This window comes from Odocoileus virginianus, chromosome 10 (genome assembly GCF_023699985.2).
Source record: "Odocoileus virginianus isolate 20LAN1187 ecotype Illinois chromosome 10, Ovbor_1.2, whole genome shotgun sequence".
Taxonomy (NCBI): Eukaryota; Metazoa; Chordata; class Mammalia; order Artiodactyla; family Cervidae; genus Odocoileus; species Odocoileus virginianus.
The window spans coordinates 11,985,494-12,003,966 of NC_069683.1; the positions used below are offsets into that span (position 1 = coordinate 11,985,494).

Genomic DNA, 18,473 nt, shown 5'->3' on the forward strand with positions numbered 1-18,473 from the left:
TGAGCAACTTCACTTTCACTTTCTTTCACTTTTCTGTATGCCAGGCACCAGGCTGGGGGCTCCCTATGCATTTTCTCACAGCATCTCAATCAGAATCCTATGAGGTGTTTGTTAGCCCCATTTGGTGGGAAAATTCAGGCTTTGAAAGCCTCTTAAATTGCTGCTTAAAAGCAATAGAAAGGAGATTACTGAACAGCCCCATCCCTGGCTCTGGGCAAGTCCCCTCACTTCTTTGTGCCTCGGCTCTGAAATGGTCAGAATTAAAAGGACGAAGAGGGACAGTCCAGTGGCCAGCTCGGAGGACTTGCTGCAATCTGGGCACAATGCTAGAGCCCCTAGAAAGAGCACGTCTTGACCAGGCGTGAAAACTGAGGGAGGAGCCCTTCGCTGGCTTCACAAAGTGATGTGTCCTCAAACAGCCGTGTCAACATCGGACTTTCAGAAAGCCAATCCTCTTGGCAGGGCTTTCCAGGTGGCTCAGTGAGTGAAGAACCCGCCTCCCAATGCGGAAGATGCAGGTTCAATCCCTGGGTCAAGAAGAGCCCCTGGAGGAGGGAATGGCACCCCATGCCAGTATTCATGCGTGAAAAATCCCAGGGACGGGGAGCCTGGCGAAACCAGTGTCTGTGGGGTCGCAAGGAGTTGGCCACTCCTGAGCACCCATGCACGAAGCCTCCTCAGCCCTCCTCGCCCTGGGCTGGCACTGCCACCATTTCAGCGGGCTTTCCGGGGTTCCTCCTCCAGCCTTGTTCCTGCTGGTCTCCCTGTCACTGGCTCTGAAGGCACTGCCCCTAGGCTTATGCCCATCTCTGGGGCTGCTAAACACTCAAAAAGCTGAAAAATCTTCTAGGGAGGTGGTGGGAGGGGAAACTTGGCAGGACTTCTGTGTAATGTGATCTCCCTTCGAGCAGGTCTCTCTCTTGTGCGGAACTTGGCACATCTGGCTTCACTGCTAATCAACACGAAGCCTTTCCTTCACCTTCACATGCCCTGCAGTAAAGCTTTGAACCACACTTATCACATTAACATGGGCTTCCTGTCCCCCCGGGCAGGGTGGGAAGAGTGTCAGTTATTCCCATTTTGCAGAGGAAGACAGTGAGACTGACCACACAGGGAGGAGCCTGGCATAGGACTCGACTCCTGGGTGCCCAGACGCCCCGGAGAGCACCTGCCTTGCTGCAGCATCCCTGGAAGGTACTCACTGCACTGGCAGAGGCTGAATGGGAGTCCCCTTCTGAGACCCAGAAGCGCGGCTATTCGTCACATCTGTAAATGCACTTGTTAGCTGAGACCTACTGTCTCACAAGAAGAAGTCAGCAGGGGACTTCCCTGGCGGTCCAGGGGTTAAGACTTGGCCTTCCAAAGTACTGAGTGCAGTTCAATCCCTGGTCAGGGAGCTAAGATCCCACATGCCTCTCAGCCAAAAAACCAAAACATAAAACAGAAGCAATACTGTAACAAATTCAATAAAGACTTTTAAAAGGGACCACTCAAATAAAAGAAAAGATGAAGGGAATGGAAGGACAGCTGGACCCGCCTACTAAGTCAACATTTTTTTAATTGTCACAAGTTGGGGGAGGCAATGGGCAGAGGCCAGGGATGGATGCTGGTAAACACCCTACAGTGCATAGGATAGTCCCCCAAATAAGGGATTATTGAGGTTGAGAAGCCCTGGTCTAAAAGAATAGTAGTTGTCCCCACTCACCCCCAATGACCCTGGGAGACAGCCTCAAAGCCTAAAGGCCAGATTCCAGGGGACAGCAAAGGCTCAATACCACATGTACCTCTTCCAGAGGAAATCAAACGGCTGGTCACAGACTCTACGGTCAGACAGAGGCTGAACATCTGAGTCTTACCCCCATCCAACATGTGGTCCCTTTCCTTTTTTGTGATGTTTACTGATATTCAGTTGCATGAGTGTGGGTGCTCAGTCATGTACAACTCTTTGTGACCCCATGGACGGTAGCCCTCTGTCATGGGATTTTCCAGGCAGGAATACTGCAGTGGGTTGCCATTTCCTTCTCCAGGGGATCTTCCCAACCCAGGGATCAAACCCAGGTCTCCTGCATCTCCTGCACTGGCAGGCGGATTCTTTACCACTGAGCCCCCTGGGAATCTCTACTGATATTTAACATGCGGTGAGTAATTCTTTGCACTACCTACCTTATCTTACCTGCTTCCTCTAACAGCCTGAGAGCTGAGTCATACAACCACCACTATTTTATAGATGAGCAAAATGAGGCACAGGGAGGTTAAACAACATGATAAAACACGTTTTCTCATGGAATTCCCATGCAGTGCTCTTCCTCTAGAACCCAGGCTCTCGACAACCGCACACACTGTCTCCCAGTTCCAGGAACAAGCCCAGGGTTTGGTGAGACTGTCCCCAAAGTGACTTCAAGCCATCTGGCGTCCACTCTCACAGGGATGGACTCCCAGGAGCCAGACACAAGGAAGCTAAATTGGAGATTATGATTGACTGGAGACACGCACAGGTCAGAGCTACAAAACAACTTCAGCGTCAGGTCTGAACTCTAATGAGAATGCAGAATCAGAGGCGGCATCAGGGAGAGCAGTCTGCAGGAGGACAGGACCTCGAGGGATGGATTCGGGCAGGAAGTCAGAAGACAGGTGCTGGGCGATGAAGCCAAGCTGGAGGTCACCAGGATGGGTAGAGCAACCCTAGAGAGACAGGCTGGGCTGCAGCGTGCTAGATCTACAAGGTGAGATTAGTGCTGGCTAAATGTTTCCTGCCTGAAGCAAGGGTGTGATGGGCTGGCATGGCCTCACAACCAGGAGCACAGGCATACAGGACCATTACTCTCCTCCAGGAAGGGCTGACTCTGGCTGGTTGTATGTGACCTCTTTCTCTCCCCGCCCCCCCCCCGTCTGATGATCTCCTGCTCTAGCTTAATTAACATTATTCTCTCTTAGAGATCACTGTGATTCACAGTGAATATATGCCCACATCCTCAGACATGCCAACGTGTCATCTGAAATAAGAGCTCCCATCTGTACCCCTACAATTTCTCTTCATGCAGTAGGGTCTGGTGACCACTGTAGACAATACTTCTCCTGGGCACCAAGGCATAAATTGTCTCAACAACTACACAGCAGGTCTTATCCTTGGATACATGGCAACAGTAGCCCAAAGTCAGAAAGCACTGTTACTATGGTTGAGTTGGGAGCAAACATTTAAGCCACAATCTGGATTGGGTTTAATCTCACACACCTTCCCTCATTTAAGCCTAATAACATGTGGTCCGGCAATTATGACCCATTTCCCAAGTGACGTAACAAGTTTCCAAGACAACGCTGCAGAAGATGAACATGGATTTGGATGCATGCCCTTTGCCATGCTGCTCTTCTCCTGGGACACCCCAAGGCATGTCATCCATGCCCAATTCAAGCTCTATGAAATCCAAATTCATTCACAAAAGGAAGGTCAAGACCCCAAAGCCATGCCATTATGTCATCATTTGATCTGAGCCAAGGCCCCAAAGTTTCAGGTAGCCTTTACCACTTACAGCTTCAGAATCTAAACTCCATAGCCACGACACTTCTGCGCTTCTGGAAGCATTTCATTCCTGCCAAGTCATGGCGCTTGAGCAGCAAACGTCAATGGGCCTCCCACCCCACAGGGAGGGGGTTCTCCCACCTGTGAGAGTGGCCCTCAAGCCCAGCTGTCCTTCCAGGAGACTCACACGCACCCTGGCGCATGGAGGCAATGACCCCCTCCCCATCCCAGATCTCCCTGCGTCTTCAAGGAAACCCACAACTAGCTGGTTGAGGTCCTGGCACAAGCTGTGGCCATGGCCCAGATTGTAACTCCCTGGCCTCAGTTTCCTTCCCTGTACCTACATCATAGGATTGTATGAGTTAATACACACAGAGTGCTGACAATTCATAATAGCTATTCAACCTACGGAAGCTACTGTCATTATCACCACCTATCCCCAAACCATCAGGTGTGTTCAGATTTAACCACAAAGTTATCCAAACAGTCTTTATCATGGCAAAACATGTTAGAAACAAACTAGACAACTAACCACAAGATGAACTAGATAACCTAAGGTACTGCCATACAATGCAATGAGATGCAACAGTTAAAAGTTAGAGAAGGGAAGAGTATTCACTCTCAAGGGGGAAATGTTTGCAACATACCAACAGTACTTTACAAAATGCCCCTGAGAATAGCAGAGGGGAGAGAACTCATACCCCAGAGGGATAGAGATTCTTTTTGCTGTCTTCTGTATTTGCTGAAAATTTTCTGGATGCAACCATGTTTGTTTAAAAAAGAAAAAAAAAAAAATTTTTTTTTTTTTTCCAAAAGACTTTCTACTGAGTAACAGTGACCTTCCAGGAAAAAAACCTCATGTTTATGCTGTGGGTTCTTGGGATACCCCCTAGAAACGCATCTACCCCAAATTTTTTAAAAATTGAAAAATATAAATTATAAAGCATGTATAGGAGGTAATCCTGGTTTTTTTTACTAGGAACAATAGAACAAGCACAAAAAAAAGACAAAGATCACTCATCAGAAAATGGTACCAGGAGTTAATTTCAAGGGAGTGGAGATTACAGATAATAATTTTGCTTTCTTTTTTTTAATCTATCTATATTTTAAATTTTTTTATATTAAAACCAAAAACAAAAACCTGAACTGACTCATAGAGGAATAAAGTCAAAGTCTAGGTCAGGATCCTCCAGGCAACTGGGGATCAGCTTGAGTGGATTGAGGGCAGCGTGGCCTGAAGGTTTAAAAATAAGGCCAGGCTGTGAGTCTGAGTCCCACTACTCAACAGACAGGTGACAACCCCTCAGAGTCTCAGCTCCCCTGAGAAGGTCCTAAGTTTTTATTCAAAGTACACAACACACTAGACAGCGAGTGTCAGCTCCCTACCAAACCTATGCACCCAAGAACACAGAGAGCGTGGCCAATAACTTGTCCAACTGGGGGGGTCCCCCCGAAGTTTCCAGAAGGGCAGCTACTTAAGGTCAGGCCTCCTCAGCTGCCAGCAACCCACTCTCCTCCTAGGGGCCCTCCTGTGCCAGCCACTGCATAATGGCCTCAGTCATCTATGTGGGCACTGATTATGCATATTTCGGGACATTATACTAGTTTTCCACTGTCTTTAGAGACAGAAACCACTTCCACTCCCTGACCAACACCTTCCACCTCTCCTTTCCCTGTAACAGTGGCTTCCAGTTTTCTTGGCAATGACTGAAGCCGTGATGAATTCAACTTATATGCAATTCAGTACATACCAAGACACACAAATATATATATATATATGCTTTCATAAAGCAGTTCTTACCCTTCCCACCTGCAGAAGATGCCAATATTTTCTACTCTATCATTTTCTAATGCTGATCATAACTCACTAAACTGATTTTATGACCCACGGTTTCAAACATACCACTTTACAACATGCAAGTCTAGGATTTGGTTTTCTAGACTTCACTATAAAAGAACATTTCCTGGAACATATTAGATGGAACCATATACAACTTCCGGGATTCAAAGGACCAAAAACAGTAATTTCATATGGTTCAACCTAATAATTATGAATGAACCAAACTAGGGGACTCAACTAGCCAATTAGTCTCCTGAAAGCTAATCCTAAATTTGACTAATGTTAAAAACTGGGCTATATAGTGAATGTACATTATTACTGTACAACAGAGAGATGGCACCCGAAATGGACAGGACAAGTCACTGAGAGACAGTCCAAGTCACATCTTAAATGGGAACAACAATGACAAACCCACAGGGATGTTGTGAGAACTGAATGAGATCGTATATGTTGAAGGCCTTGCAAGCCAAATAGGTAAAAATAATATTTTAGTTTTCATAAATAGTAAAGTATGCCAGTGTCTCAGAAAAATAGGACCATGAGTGTGGTCCATGCTTAGCAGGGAAGGAATAACCCCCATGACAGATGGACATGGTGGCCCCTCAGCCAGCAGCAGGAACTGCAGCATCACCTTGTTGCCATGGAAACAAGGTGGACTGGTCAGCATAGACTTTCTCAACTTCCCATCTTCTGCAATTAGAGCCAAGAAGAACGCCTTCAAACTTTCAGTTGGCAGCATAAAATAACTCCTCATGGTCCTAGAGAAAATGTCCCCAGAGACAGGAGGTGGACACAGTCAGAGCTGGCCAGGTCACAACGATAGGGATGCTCATGGAAGACCCTGTTTCTTTAAAGGACATGGTCAATAGTCCTACACTTCTTGGGGGCAAAGATCACACTGGCCACTCTTCAGCCACATCTTGTGCTCATTTAACCTATATTAATTCAAGTATATCAACTTGTCAAAAGAGAAATATAATTTAAATTATCCTAGCAGAGAAGCCTACACCGCTTCACATTATATATTTTAATATACCTATCTATCTATATATATATACACACACATATACATATATAGGTATATAGATACATAAATATATATATATATATATCTGTGTGTGTATGTATACTATCCATTGTGGATTTAATCTCAAATTCAATTTTTAAATTTTGTAACACAATTTTTACAATTCAGAATTATGTCCTTTTGCTCTAACTTTAAAAATATAATTCTTGAATAAGTGAAACAGTGTTCTTATATTGTGAAATCAATTTACAAGGAACTTTAACATAATGTGATCTCACTTAACTTATCCAACTACCCTGTGTGAGAGGTACTACTGTTATCCTAGCAGTTTAGAAATGTGAACACCAAGGATCAGAAAGGTTAAGGCACCTGCCCAAAACACACAGCTATTTAGATGCTGGAGCTAGGATTCCAACCTGGCAGTCTCGCTGCAAAGAGTCTATCTTCTCTTTATCACCCCGAGGTCTTATTTAAATTTCAGTTCCTAAGGACAAGGGTTGCATCTAAAATAGTCATATTTTAGACACATTTACATTTAAATTATATTGTTGCATTTGAAACAGAAATTAGAGAATAGGACTAACTTCCTTCATTTCCAAAGAGCTTGCACACATAGATAACAAAAAGACAATCTTTTTTTAATGAACAGGGAGTTAACTCCCCCCTCCCCAAAAAAAAAGGAAGGAAGAAATGCAAATAACCCGAAAAAATGCTCAACTAACTCAAAATTGAAGATATAACTAAAAGTAACAGGATATAACTTTTTACCTCTCAAGCTGATACACATTTAAAAACTTAACAATCTTCAGTTCAGCTTATAGTATGGCGATAACAAACACTCTCCAAGCCTATGGGTGCAGGTACAAACAGGAAAATTTAACAGCTATCCAATTTTTAAATATAGGTTCCCTCTAAGCCAGCCATCCTAAAATTAGAAATTTACGTATGGATATTCTCCTGAAAGTTACAAGAAATATGTATCAAACACACTCTCTGAAGCATGATTTGTTAAAAAAAAAAAAAAAAAAAAAAAGGAGGAGGGGGTTGTCAGAAAATAACTGAAGTGTCCATTGACCGGAATGTCCAAATAAACTGTGGTAAAGTCACACATCAGAATATTAGGCATTTAAAAGAATAAGTTAAAACTATGGGTCCAGATATGAAATAATCTCCAAGATAACTAAGTAAAGTAAAAAGCTAAAAGTAGAGAACAATGTATATGTAATGTTTCCTTTAATGTAACTTTTTAAAATGATGAACATAGATACTTAAATATATTACATAGAAATATTTTTTCCCCTAGGAGGAAAACAAGGATACACATAGTGGTTACTCTTTGAAGAGGACTTACAAACATAACTTTGTAAATGTTACAGTTTTAGATTAGAGGGTTTTTAACCTAGGCTTCATGGGCTATTTTAAAGGTAAACTCCTGAAATCGGATACAAAATTGTAAATATGTGCATTTCTTTTAGGGAGAGGAGTCTTGCTTTTACATATACATACTTTACATATACATACTCTGTTAGGGTTGAAGACCTCACCCTCCCCTGAAAGATTAAGAACCACTGTGTTAGACTCCACGTTGGTGCTAAGTTTTAATATTCACTCACATCTCTTCTCAGAAGCCATGAAATAACCCTGGGCTGGGGCCAGCACAGGCACTCAGAGAAACACCACCCCATCCCTGCTCTGGAGAAGGAGATAGTTTGTGGCATAATAACAACATTGTCTGCTCAAGCCTCAGAAAAGGCAACAGAGGACAGCTTCCCTCTAACAGGAAGAAGGAAAAGTGGAACTGAAAATTATTTGCATGTTTAAAATTAGACCTTCTGTGGGAGCTGACACTACTTGGCTTTCAAAGTGGGCCCCATCTGCTGTCTCATTACCACCACCCCTCACCCAGGCATTTACATGCCATGGAAACGCTGAAACAATAGGATGACTATCAAGGAATCCTATCGCTGATAAGGAAGCAATAGCAAATTTCCTACAGCTCCTGTCTTCCCAGGGGTCACCAGAAAAGTCACTGAAAGCCACAGGAGGAGGCGACAAAATGGCTGTGGACTCCTCTGGCCTGACACAGCTGCAGCGTCCAGGGATCTCCACTTTGTCCCTCTCGTCACCACTTCTTCCCTGGCAAACCCAGGGCCAGCCCGTCCTCTGCAGGGGGCAGCAAGGACACCCCCAGCACAGCCTGTGTCACAACTGTGACTGGTGAGCTGGAGGTGACCAGTCGTGTCAGCCCCACAGCCTGTAAGAGACACGAACGCAGACTGCCTCGCTCACTCACCACGACTGCCTGTGCCCCATGCAGTATGCCCCCGGTTTAAGAGATGTATCTCGGTTACAAGGGTGCCATAACCACACCATCATTTACATCATTATTTTTACTCAATATTTTTCTCTTTATATTTATTATTTAAGTATTTGTTTATTTAGCTGCCCCAGGTTTTAGCTGGGGCACAAGGGATCTTTGATTTTTGGGCTTGCGGGGTCTCTAGTTGCAGCAGGTAGGATCTAGTTCCCCGACCAGGGATCGAACCTGTCCCCTCAGCCCCAGCACTGGAAGTGAGGAGTCCCAGCCACTGGACCACCAGGGAAGTCCCCTCAACATTTTCCTTCAGCTCAACTTTTTATTAAGTTTTACACAAATGTATTCACCATGACACTCATGAATTTGACATCTCCCTTACATTTTTACCAAAGCTCCCCTAAGACAAATAATTACTATTTTTAATGTTATGTGAGCCGAGTTCATTTGGCATACCCCTGGGGTTATTCCGCACCACTCGGTGGGAAACAATAAAGAAATGAAGAAATGACCTGAAGCCTCACATCCTCCCCCCAGATAATAGCAGCCCCCAACTGAACTTGCACCTTAGATTTCACGGAGCAGTTCCCCTTCTATCTTAGCTGATCCTCTCAACCACCCGGTGAAGCAGGAAGTATTAGTCCCATTCTCCAGATAAGGAAATGAGAAGTCACAGAGGTTAAGTGGCTTGCCCAAGTTTATGCAGCAAAGTGACTGAGGGAGGACCTAAACCCAGCTCTTTCCATCCCAAATTCCATTCCATCTCCACCAAGGCAGGCCCGCCTTGCAGATTCAGGCTCCCAAAGAAACATAAGCCAGGACAGGGTAAGGCCCTACGAGCCTGCCCTTCACAAGTCAGTCACCTCCTCTCTCCCCCACCCCGTTTTTGTTTCTGTTTTTTTTTAAGCATAGTTGATTTACAATATAGTATTAATTTCTTCTGTATAGCAAAATGATCCACTTATACCTATATATACATCCTTTTTAAAATTCTTTTCCATGATGGTTTATCACAAGATATTGAATATAGTTCCCTCTGCTAGGGAACTTTGTTGTTTAACCATTCTATATATAATCATGTGTATCGGCTAACCCCAAACTCCCGCTGCGCCTCTCTCCCCCACCCCCTGCCCTGGCAATCACAAGCCTGCTCTCTGTGAGCTGTTTCTCTTCTGCAGGTAGGTCCGTTTGTATCTCCTTCTCTCCCAGTTGAACACCGAAGACTTTGTAAAACATGCATTCTCACAGCACAGGACAGTAAACCGGGGTGTCAGAGATGGCAAACACGGCTCCGGCCAGACTATTATGATGAATCTTTGGTAAGTTCAGAACTTTAGTTTTCTCCCAGATAAAATGGGACCAGGAAATCCCCAGAAGTCCAGTGGTTAGGACACAATGCTTTCAGTGCCAGGGCCCAGGTTCAATCCCTGGTCAGGGAACTAAGATCCTACAAGTCACAGAGTACAGCCAAAAATTTTTTAAAATAGGTAAAATTTAAAAAAATAAGATGAGGCCATGAACAGCACCTACTTCTCAGTTATTTCTGATATGGCCAAATGGGATAGTGCATTAAAACCCTTAGCACAATGCCTGCCACATATAAAGCTACCTATTAATTACAGTATTAGCAGCAGCATTCTATTAGAAGGGAAATGCACAGAAAATTGCCTCTTATCCTGCACTCAAAATAATTCCCCTGGCCAAGCAGTGAATAAACTAAGTAAGTAATTGCTGATGATGTGCTAGTTAAACCCAGCAACTTTGCCTGGGTCTCAATCCCAAGCAAAAATTACTTTTAGGAGCTAAATAACCTCTCTGCTGACCAAAATTGCTCACTCGGGAGCCAGGATTCTCTTTGCTTAGGAAACCTTGGGTATTCCAGGGTTATCTTTATCATAGAGCTAAGGTTGAAGTCAGCTCAAATTCACAGTCTAACCATAAACCAATTTGCTCTGTTTTCTTAAATTGCCTGCAAACAAAACATAATCATTCTGTTTTTTCCATTGTTGTTCTGAAGCAAAACAAAAATGTTTAAAGTTGCCTCTATGAGAATTTAACAAGCAATTTGGAAGAAATCAAAATATTTTTTGTACCCTGGATGAAACAGGTAGGCAAGCAGACTTAAGGATTAGCTACAGTAGATAATAAACACAAACAGTTATTATTCACCAGGAAACAAGAAAACAAAAGAAAAGCAAAATCCAAAACACCATGAGACCAACAAAACAGCTATCAGTCACCAGTTCGGTTTTTGTTTTTGTTTTTCATTTGAAAGCAGTCCACGATCAAGCTGATTTCAAAAACAATCTGTCAGGACTACTTTTCTCAAGAGAAGAAGACCAAGGCAGGGAGGGTGGATAGCTCTGTCACATTGCCTAAAACATACACATAAACCAAAATTAATGTGCAAAAACGCTAGGAGAATGGGTGAAGTCATTGCAACCAGTCAAGTCCACATGTTGGAATCATCCCCAGCCATCCTTCCTGCCTCAGAGAAAGGGGATGAGAAAACAGGTTCAAAAATTGCTTTTCCAGCCCTACTAAGCACTGAGTCTTCTAGCATCTCAGCTTCCCTGCTTCTGTATCTAGCCTCATGAATGCCCAGAGTGCATTTTTTCCACAACTTGCCCATTTTTTTAAACCTGCTACTGTTGATTTCATTTTAAAACATACACATACACACACACAATCCAAGCCTTACTACACCAATCAAGTGTTAGGGAGACAGTCAGACCCTTCACCCACATTTCCTAAATGTATAAGCTTTGAAAACTTCAAATATGACTTTCCATCTAAAATATGATTTGACTTTTTTAACTTTTTATTTTATTTGGAGTAAATAGCTGACAACAATGTTGTGATGTCAACACAATGTTTCAGGTGGACAGTAAAGGCAATCAGCCAAACATACACATGGAAAATATGATTTGACTTGGAAAACTCTAGGGCTTTCCTGGCGGCTCAGTGGTAAAGAATCCACCTGTCAAGGCAGGAGACATGGATTTGATTCCTGACCCGGGAAGATCCCACAAAAAGATGGAAAAAAGAAAAACTCTATTCACACCCACAGTTTCAGGAGTACACAGTGAGGCAGCGCTGTGCCTACAGTAAAATTAAGAGCAAAGTGAAAAATGGCAAAAAAAAAAAAAAAATCATGAAAACCAAAGACACAGGCAAGGGACACAGGTTTCAATCCCATTCCATCTCCTCTACCACCCACCATCCTCTACCATTGGCCTCAGTCCAATCACTTTCTTCCCTGGGCCTCAAAAGCCTTATCTTTAAAAAATAGTAATAATAATAAAGGAATTTGAGCTATCTTGAAGTCTGGTCCAGCTCAAAAATGCACTGACTCCCTGAAATATCCAACATCAAAATGAACTGTCAAATGTGGATTTTGAAGATGCTTTTTCAGAAAGCCTTTTAGATTTCCCATTTTATAATGCATCCAAAAACAAGAAATAGACTCCTCAAGTTTCTACAGAACAAATTAGAGAGGAAGGAAATATCTGAATAGGAGACAAGTGTCGCATGGCAAGATGCTATTGAAACACAAGGAAGGATTGGGCAAGAAATAAATTTACCCAAGAACTTTTTGCTGATTCCAAACAGAGCTAGCAACCACTATGGCCCATGCAAAATGATAAATACTATAACAAGATATATTTGCACCAAAGTAAACTAAAAATAAATGAAGTATCTGGTACAAGAGATCTTCAATATAAGGCGATATTTTTTTAATCTCATATACTGTTCTCCTTGAATTTCCTTATAGGGACAAGGAGAAAGTCCATACACACTGTACCTTATTAATAATCCCACCTGGATTCCCTTTCGTGTTCACAAGGCTATTTCAGACACTGGCCAGTGAAAGCCCCTCAGACAATCCCATGGGGCAGGTGGTGCGTGAGTGTGTGGGTGTGTGTGTGTATGTGTGTTTTCAGCCTCATGGAACTCTTTGCAACCACCTGGACTATAGGCCACTAAAGCTCCTCTGTCCATGGAATTTCCGAAGCAAGAATACTGGAGTGGGTTGCTACCTCCTCCTCCAGAGGATCTTCCCAACCCAGGGATCAAACCCACATCTCTTGCGTCTCCTGCATGGTAGGCAGCTTCTTTACCGCTGAGCCAACAGGCAAACCCATGGGGCAGGTGGTCCCATCCTACCAAAGCGATTAACTGAGGATGGAGGAGACTGAACTTGGCCCTGGAGCTGGTCTTCTGAATCTGACAGAAGATTATCAGAACCCTGAATCTGACATTCTCTGCAGGAGGTCACCTGCCTTCTAGCCTTCCTGAGAGACCGGTCAAAGCCTGCCGGGGGAAACTGGAGGACACAGACAACCAGAGAGCCCTCTGGGTGCGGAGAGCTACTGGGGCCCCCAGGCCCTGGTACCTTCCCGTCCTGCCTGCCGGGCTGCATTGCTGCCCCAAGGCTGGCGTTTCTGCTCTCAGGCAATCTTTTTATTTGTGCTTGAAAAGTTTTCCCCTGCAGTAAACCGTAAGGGCAAAGAATCAAAAGTAAACAGAAAGATATATACGTGTATACGTATAACCAATCACTTTCCCGTACACCTGAAATTAACACAATATTATAAAGCAACTAGACTTCAATTTCAAGAAAAGAAAGAAAAAGGAAGGGACCTAGGATGGGGCGTTGAGGGGGGGGGGGGTAGTTTTCCCTGAAGCCAGGTTCCCTCCCCAGTCAATAACTCGCTTCCCAGGTTTCAAACATCCTGTTCTTAGAGCTGCCGTCTGTATGAGACATTTTTTCCTTCACAAAAAAACGCCAAGGCCCCTTCCATCGCGGGTTCGAGACCTTAACAGGCTCCTAGAAGCGGACGAACGCGCCGGTTCAGCTGCCGCGATGGGCTGGGCGATTCTGCTTTTTCACTTCTCTCCTTCCAGTTCCCTATCTGTGAAATGGGGACATCGCTCAGCTGCCCTGCCTCACCCCATGGGAACACCGTGAAGGGGAAACGGCGCTTTTCAGGGGGATGGATCGCCGAAACGCCAAGCACAGCATTATCTGAAAGGCGAAGCTCGAGAACGGGGCGCGCGGGGGGTAGAGGAAGCCGGCGCCCACAGTGCACGGATTAAGCACCCAGGGAAAGCAGGCAGCGTCTCTGGGAGAAGGACTGTCGCTCGGAGGCACGCCTGCGAGGGGCCACCTTCCCCCGGGGCTGCAACTTTCCCCAGAAGCAGCGCCCGCGGCCCGGAGGCCCCGCGCCTCGCCCACCACCACCCGCCGCGGCCGCGGCCCCGGCCCCGGCCCCGGCTCCCCTCCCCGGCTCCCTTCCCGGGCCGCCGCAGCCGCGGCCCTTCGGCCCCGCCCCTCGGCCCCCGCAGGCCGGGTCGGAGGTCGGCCGCCGCTCCGCCAGGCCGGCCCGGCTCCGCGGTCGGAGCTCTCCGCAAACACGCCCCCTCCGGCCGCCTCTGCCGGGCGAGCCGGGCCCGCGCCCGCCAGATGTGACCAGCTCGGGGCCGGGCCGGGCCAGAGACTGTCTGCAGCCCGCGCGGGGGGCGGCCACGGCGAGGCTCCGGAGCCCCCACCCCCACCCCCCGGGACCCCGAGCCAGCCGCCCTCCCTCGGGGACGCGGGAGCCGGGGAAAGGGCTGGGTCGCCGGCGCGCGAGGCCGGCCTCCAGCAGGGGAGGGCCCCGGGGACGCGGAGCCCCCCACCCCACCCCGGCCATCTCCTCCGATGCCCGCAATCAGGACGCGCCCGGGCAGGTGCTGGGGCTTCCAGTCCCGCCCCCCCTCCTGCACCCCCCCACCCCCGCCCCGGAGCCCACCACCCGGCGGCTCACCTGGCCCAGGCGTAAGAGCAGCAACAGCGGCGGCAGCGCCCAGCGCAGCCCCGGCGAGCGCGGAGGCGGCCGCGCCTCCCGCGCCGCCGGCTTCATGCCCCGCGCGCCCTGGAACGTGCCCGGGACGCGCGAGCCGGGCCCCGCCGTGCGCCCGAGTCCCGGCGCCTGAGTCACCGCCTCCAGCCGCCGCCTCCGCCTCCGCCTCCTCCCGCCGGTCCGCCTCGTCCCCGCTCCGCCCGCCCCGGGCTTCCCCGGGGACATGGCAGCAGCGGCGGCGGCGGCGGCGGCCACACGGCGGAGCCCGGCGCGGCTGCGGCGGGGGGGACACGTCTCCGGACGCGTAGGGGCTTCGCAGGGCGGAGCAAGCGGCGCCCACCCCCGGCGCGCGGCGCCCGGATCCCGGCTCCCGCGGCCCCGGCGGCTCCCGCTGCCTCCTCCGCGCGTCATGCGGCTCCGGCTGCAGGGAGCCGCGGCGAGCGCTCAGCCCCCTCCCTTCCCCCTCCCCCTCTGAATATTCATCGCTTCCTCCCGCCCGGGCCGGCCGGGCGGCTGCCGAGCTCCGCGGCCCCTCGCCGCTCTCCCGCTGCAGCCCCCGCCCCCGCCGGCCGGGCCGCTGGGAGGGGGCGGCGGCGCGACCCGCGTGCGCCGGGGCGGCTCCCCTCCCGGCGGGCAGAGGAAGCCCCCCCGCCTCGCCCGCCCTCTCCGCCCAGCCCTCCCACATTCCTGGGACCCTGGCACCCGGGACGCGGCTCCCAAACCACGAGCCTGTACCCTCGACCCCGGCTCCGGGGTCCACAGGTTTGGGTCGCCAGATGTGGACCGAGACCCCTCTCGAGGGCACAGCCAGGCCTGCGTTCAGATGGCACCCCAGCGATGGCCTGCTTGACCTGAACAGGTGGTGGCTTAGAGGTGCATGAACCCCTAAACTGCAGGAGACGTGCGGTGTGTTGTCTTGCCCTGCCCACCCCTCATCCTCTGGCCAGGGAGGCTGAAAGCGGGGTGTTGGAGCGGATCCAGAGATGAGCACCCGACTCTGCCATGGGGTAAACCTGGCTCTCTCGTGGTACTAGCTGTGTGACCTGCGGAGAGGGGGCTCACCTCTCCGCGCCTCCTTTCTTCATCTGTAACGTGAGGGTAATAGCAGCACCTGGCTACAGAGACTTGCCCATCACATGAAATAGTGAACGGAAAAGTCCTAAATCCCAGGCCTGACGCTGACACACAGCGGGCTTCCGTCAACAGTAGCTCTTCTAGGAGCTTTCATCGTATTTTCAAGAAGTCCGCTACCCGAAAAGGGTTTAAGACTACTGCAGCTCTTAGGCCCATGCACAGAGGAGAGAAGTGAGGATCTGGGAGACTTAAGCCCGTTGCTCAAGAAAAAGTAATGAGTGAAAAGGCCAAACAAGGAGTGCTGGGGAGACAGAGGTGAATTCCAACCGGAGGGAGAGGTGACATGTGAGCTGGGCTTTGAGGGATGGGTTGAATTTCACCAGGCAGTTAGAGGCGGGGCAGTGGCCCAGGAAGTGGGAGCAACTTGACAAAAAAACACCAGGAGGTGGATGCTTCAGGCTTGGCCTTCTGAGAAGCAGCGAATGCAAGGTTGAGGGGTTCATACATAGAGGTGACTTTGAAAGGCAAAATAGTAAATGTGGGCTAGATTTGGATGCAAACCACTAGATGCCCAACACAGCTCCAGGCACCCCTCATGCTTTGAGTTTGCCATTTGGGAGATGGGAGCCCGTCTTCGCTCCCAGGACACCACACACAGACAGCATAAGGCAAGGGGACCTCACGTGTTTGCTGCAGCACCTTGCCATCTTTTGTGTAAACATGGTGTTCAGTTCAGTCGCTCAGTCGTGTCCCATTCTTTGCAACCCCGTGAACTGCAGCATGCCAGGCCTCCCTCCATCACCAACTCCTGGAGTCCACCCAAACCCATGTCCATTGTGTCGGTGATACTATCCAACCATCTCATCCTCTGTCATCCCCTTCTCCTCCTGCCCCCAATCCCTCCCAGCATCAGGGTCTTTTCCAATGAGTCAGCTCTTCACATCAGGTGGCCAAAGTATTGGAGTTTCAGCTTCAACATCAATCCCTCCAATGAACACCCAGGACTGATCTCCTCTAGGATGGACTGGTTGGACATGGTGTACTGATCGTAATTCACCAGGAATGCTGTTCCTTCCTGATTCTTCCCCTTCTCAGGGCTGAGACAGGTGGTTTGAAAGGCATTCCTGTTGATGACAGCAGGAGGTAGGGGGAGGAAAGCGGGTGCTTCCGGGTCTTCAGGTTGCCCCAGATGCTCAGAGGCCCTGTGGACCCTGAGAATTCATCCAGGCCTCCACAGCTTCGTGTGCACACGCGCTCAGTCACTCAGTCAGGCCCAACTCTTTTGTGACCCCATGGACTGTAGCCTGCCAGGCTCCTCTGTCCATGGGGTTCTCCAGGCAAGACTCCTGGCGTGGGTTGCCATTTCCTTCTCCAGGGGATCTTCTTGATCCAGGGCTCCAGCCCTCATCTCTTGCATCGCCTGCATTGGCAGGAGGATTCTGTACCACTGGGCCACCTCGGAAGCCTCCCATCACTTCAGGGAGAGTCTGTAAGAAGCCCTGGGGATGCCTGCACACACTTGGAGTTTCTCCTGGATGAAATACAATGCTCATGGTTGTGTTGGCCGGAACTGTGTTTCTCTGCAACATGGCGATGAAAGAGAATAAACAGTGTTTTCAGGAACAGGACTTAAGACCTGAATAATCCTGTTGGGTCATAAACAGGTGTGGTATAAACTCCCTGAGGGCAGGGATTGGGCCTTTCTCTCCCGAGCTGCCCACAACACCTCACTCAGTGCCTGACCCATGGCAAGAACCCCGTATTTGTGCAGCTGCCTGACTGTGTAAATGAATCCAGGGTGACATGGTGTGAAAGTTCATTTTTTCCCCAAGGATGAATTAGGGAAGGACCGTTCTCTTTCCAGAAGGATTTGAGACCAGGTTCCAGCATAGAGGTCTCTTCCTGCAATGCCACCTCCCCTAGAGCTTTCCCAGGCGCCCCAGCCCTGCATTGGGTACCCCTTTCCCTCCGTCAAACCTGTGCTAACCTTATCTGCCACACTGGACTCTAAGCAAGACCCTTGAAGACAGGGCCTGCCTCTTATTGGTCACTGTATCCCCAGCACGTAATAGTCACACATATAATATTTATTTAGCTGCATTGGTTGCATTCCTTTAAATAGCAAACTAAGGTGTTAAATATACATCTGTTCGCGTGCACACACACACACACACACACACACACCAAATTCTATTTGCAGGCAGCTTCCCAGGAAGAAATCTACTGTGTAAAGTTCAAGGCACATTCTCTTTGAGAGTATGTGATGACATTTGACCTTTTAATCATGTCTACCCTCGAGCCCAGTTTTCGCTGAAGACAGGGCCAGGTGCAGAGGGACTGCCAGCAGGGGGTTGGGGGAAGGCTTCCTGGAGGCGTTGCGAAATGGGCCAGGGCCACCCCGTGGCGCATTAGACGTCCCGGTGCCTTTTTAAACCGCATCTGCATTTTTCACCAGCTCCCCGGGCCATTCTTGTAGTCAAGCAGGATTGTGCTGTGTGCTGTGCTCAGACCCCACGGACTAACCCGCCCACCAGGCTTCTCTGTCCATGAAGGGTTGGAAGACACCATTTATCCTGTGGCTGGCCCACATTGCGACCCTACTAATAATTAAGACCACTGATCAGGTACTATCTACATGCCAGTCATTACTCTAGGTACTTTACAACCATTGTTTCTACTGCTCACAACAGCTCTTTAGAATAGGCATCATTATCAATATTTGAGGAGCTAAAAAACTACCTCTCAGAGAGGTTTAGTTACTTATACACGATCACACAGCTTCAGAGAGTCAAAACCAGGATCTGAAGCTGTATCTTACTTGCCACTATGCCATGGTGACCCTCGCCTTGACCTTT

At 48.5% G+C, this 18,473-nt stretch overlaps 1 protein-coding gene across 1 annotated transcript in view; it reads right to left on the reverse strand.

Moving 5' to 3' along the window:
- The window catches only part of PTPRJ (protein tyrosine phosphatase receptor type J), a 169,126-nt gene extending 154,153 nt beyond the window's left edge, over window positions 1-14,973 (reverse strand). The window contains exon 1 of the mRNA XM_070472991.1: window positions 14,509-14,973. Coding sequence (XP_070329092.1) covers window positions 14,509-14,955 — 447 coding nt within the window. The 5' untranslated portion in view covers window positions 14,956-14,973. The remainder of the gene's footprint in view (window positions 1-14,508) is intronic.
- Between the last annotated feature and the right edge of the window lie 3,500 nt (window positions 14,974-18,473).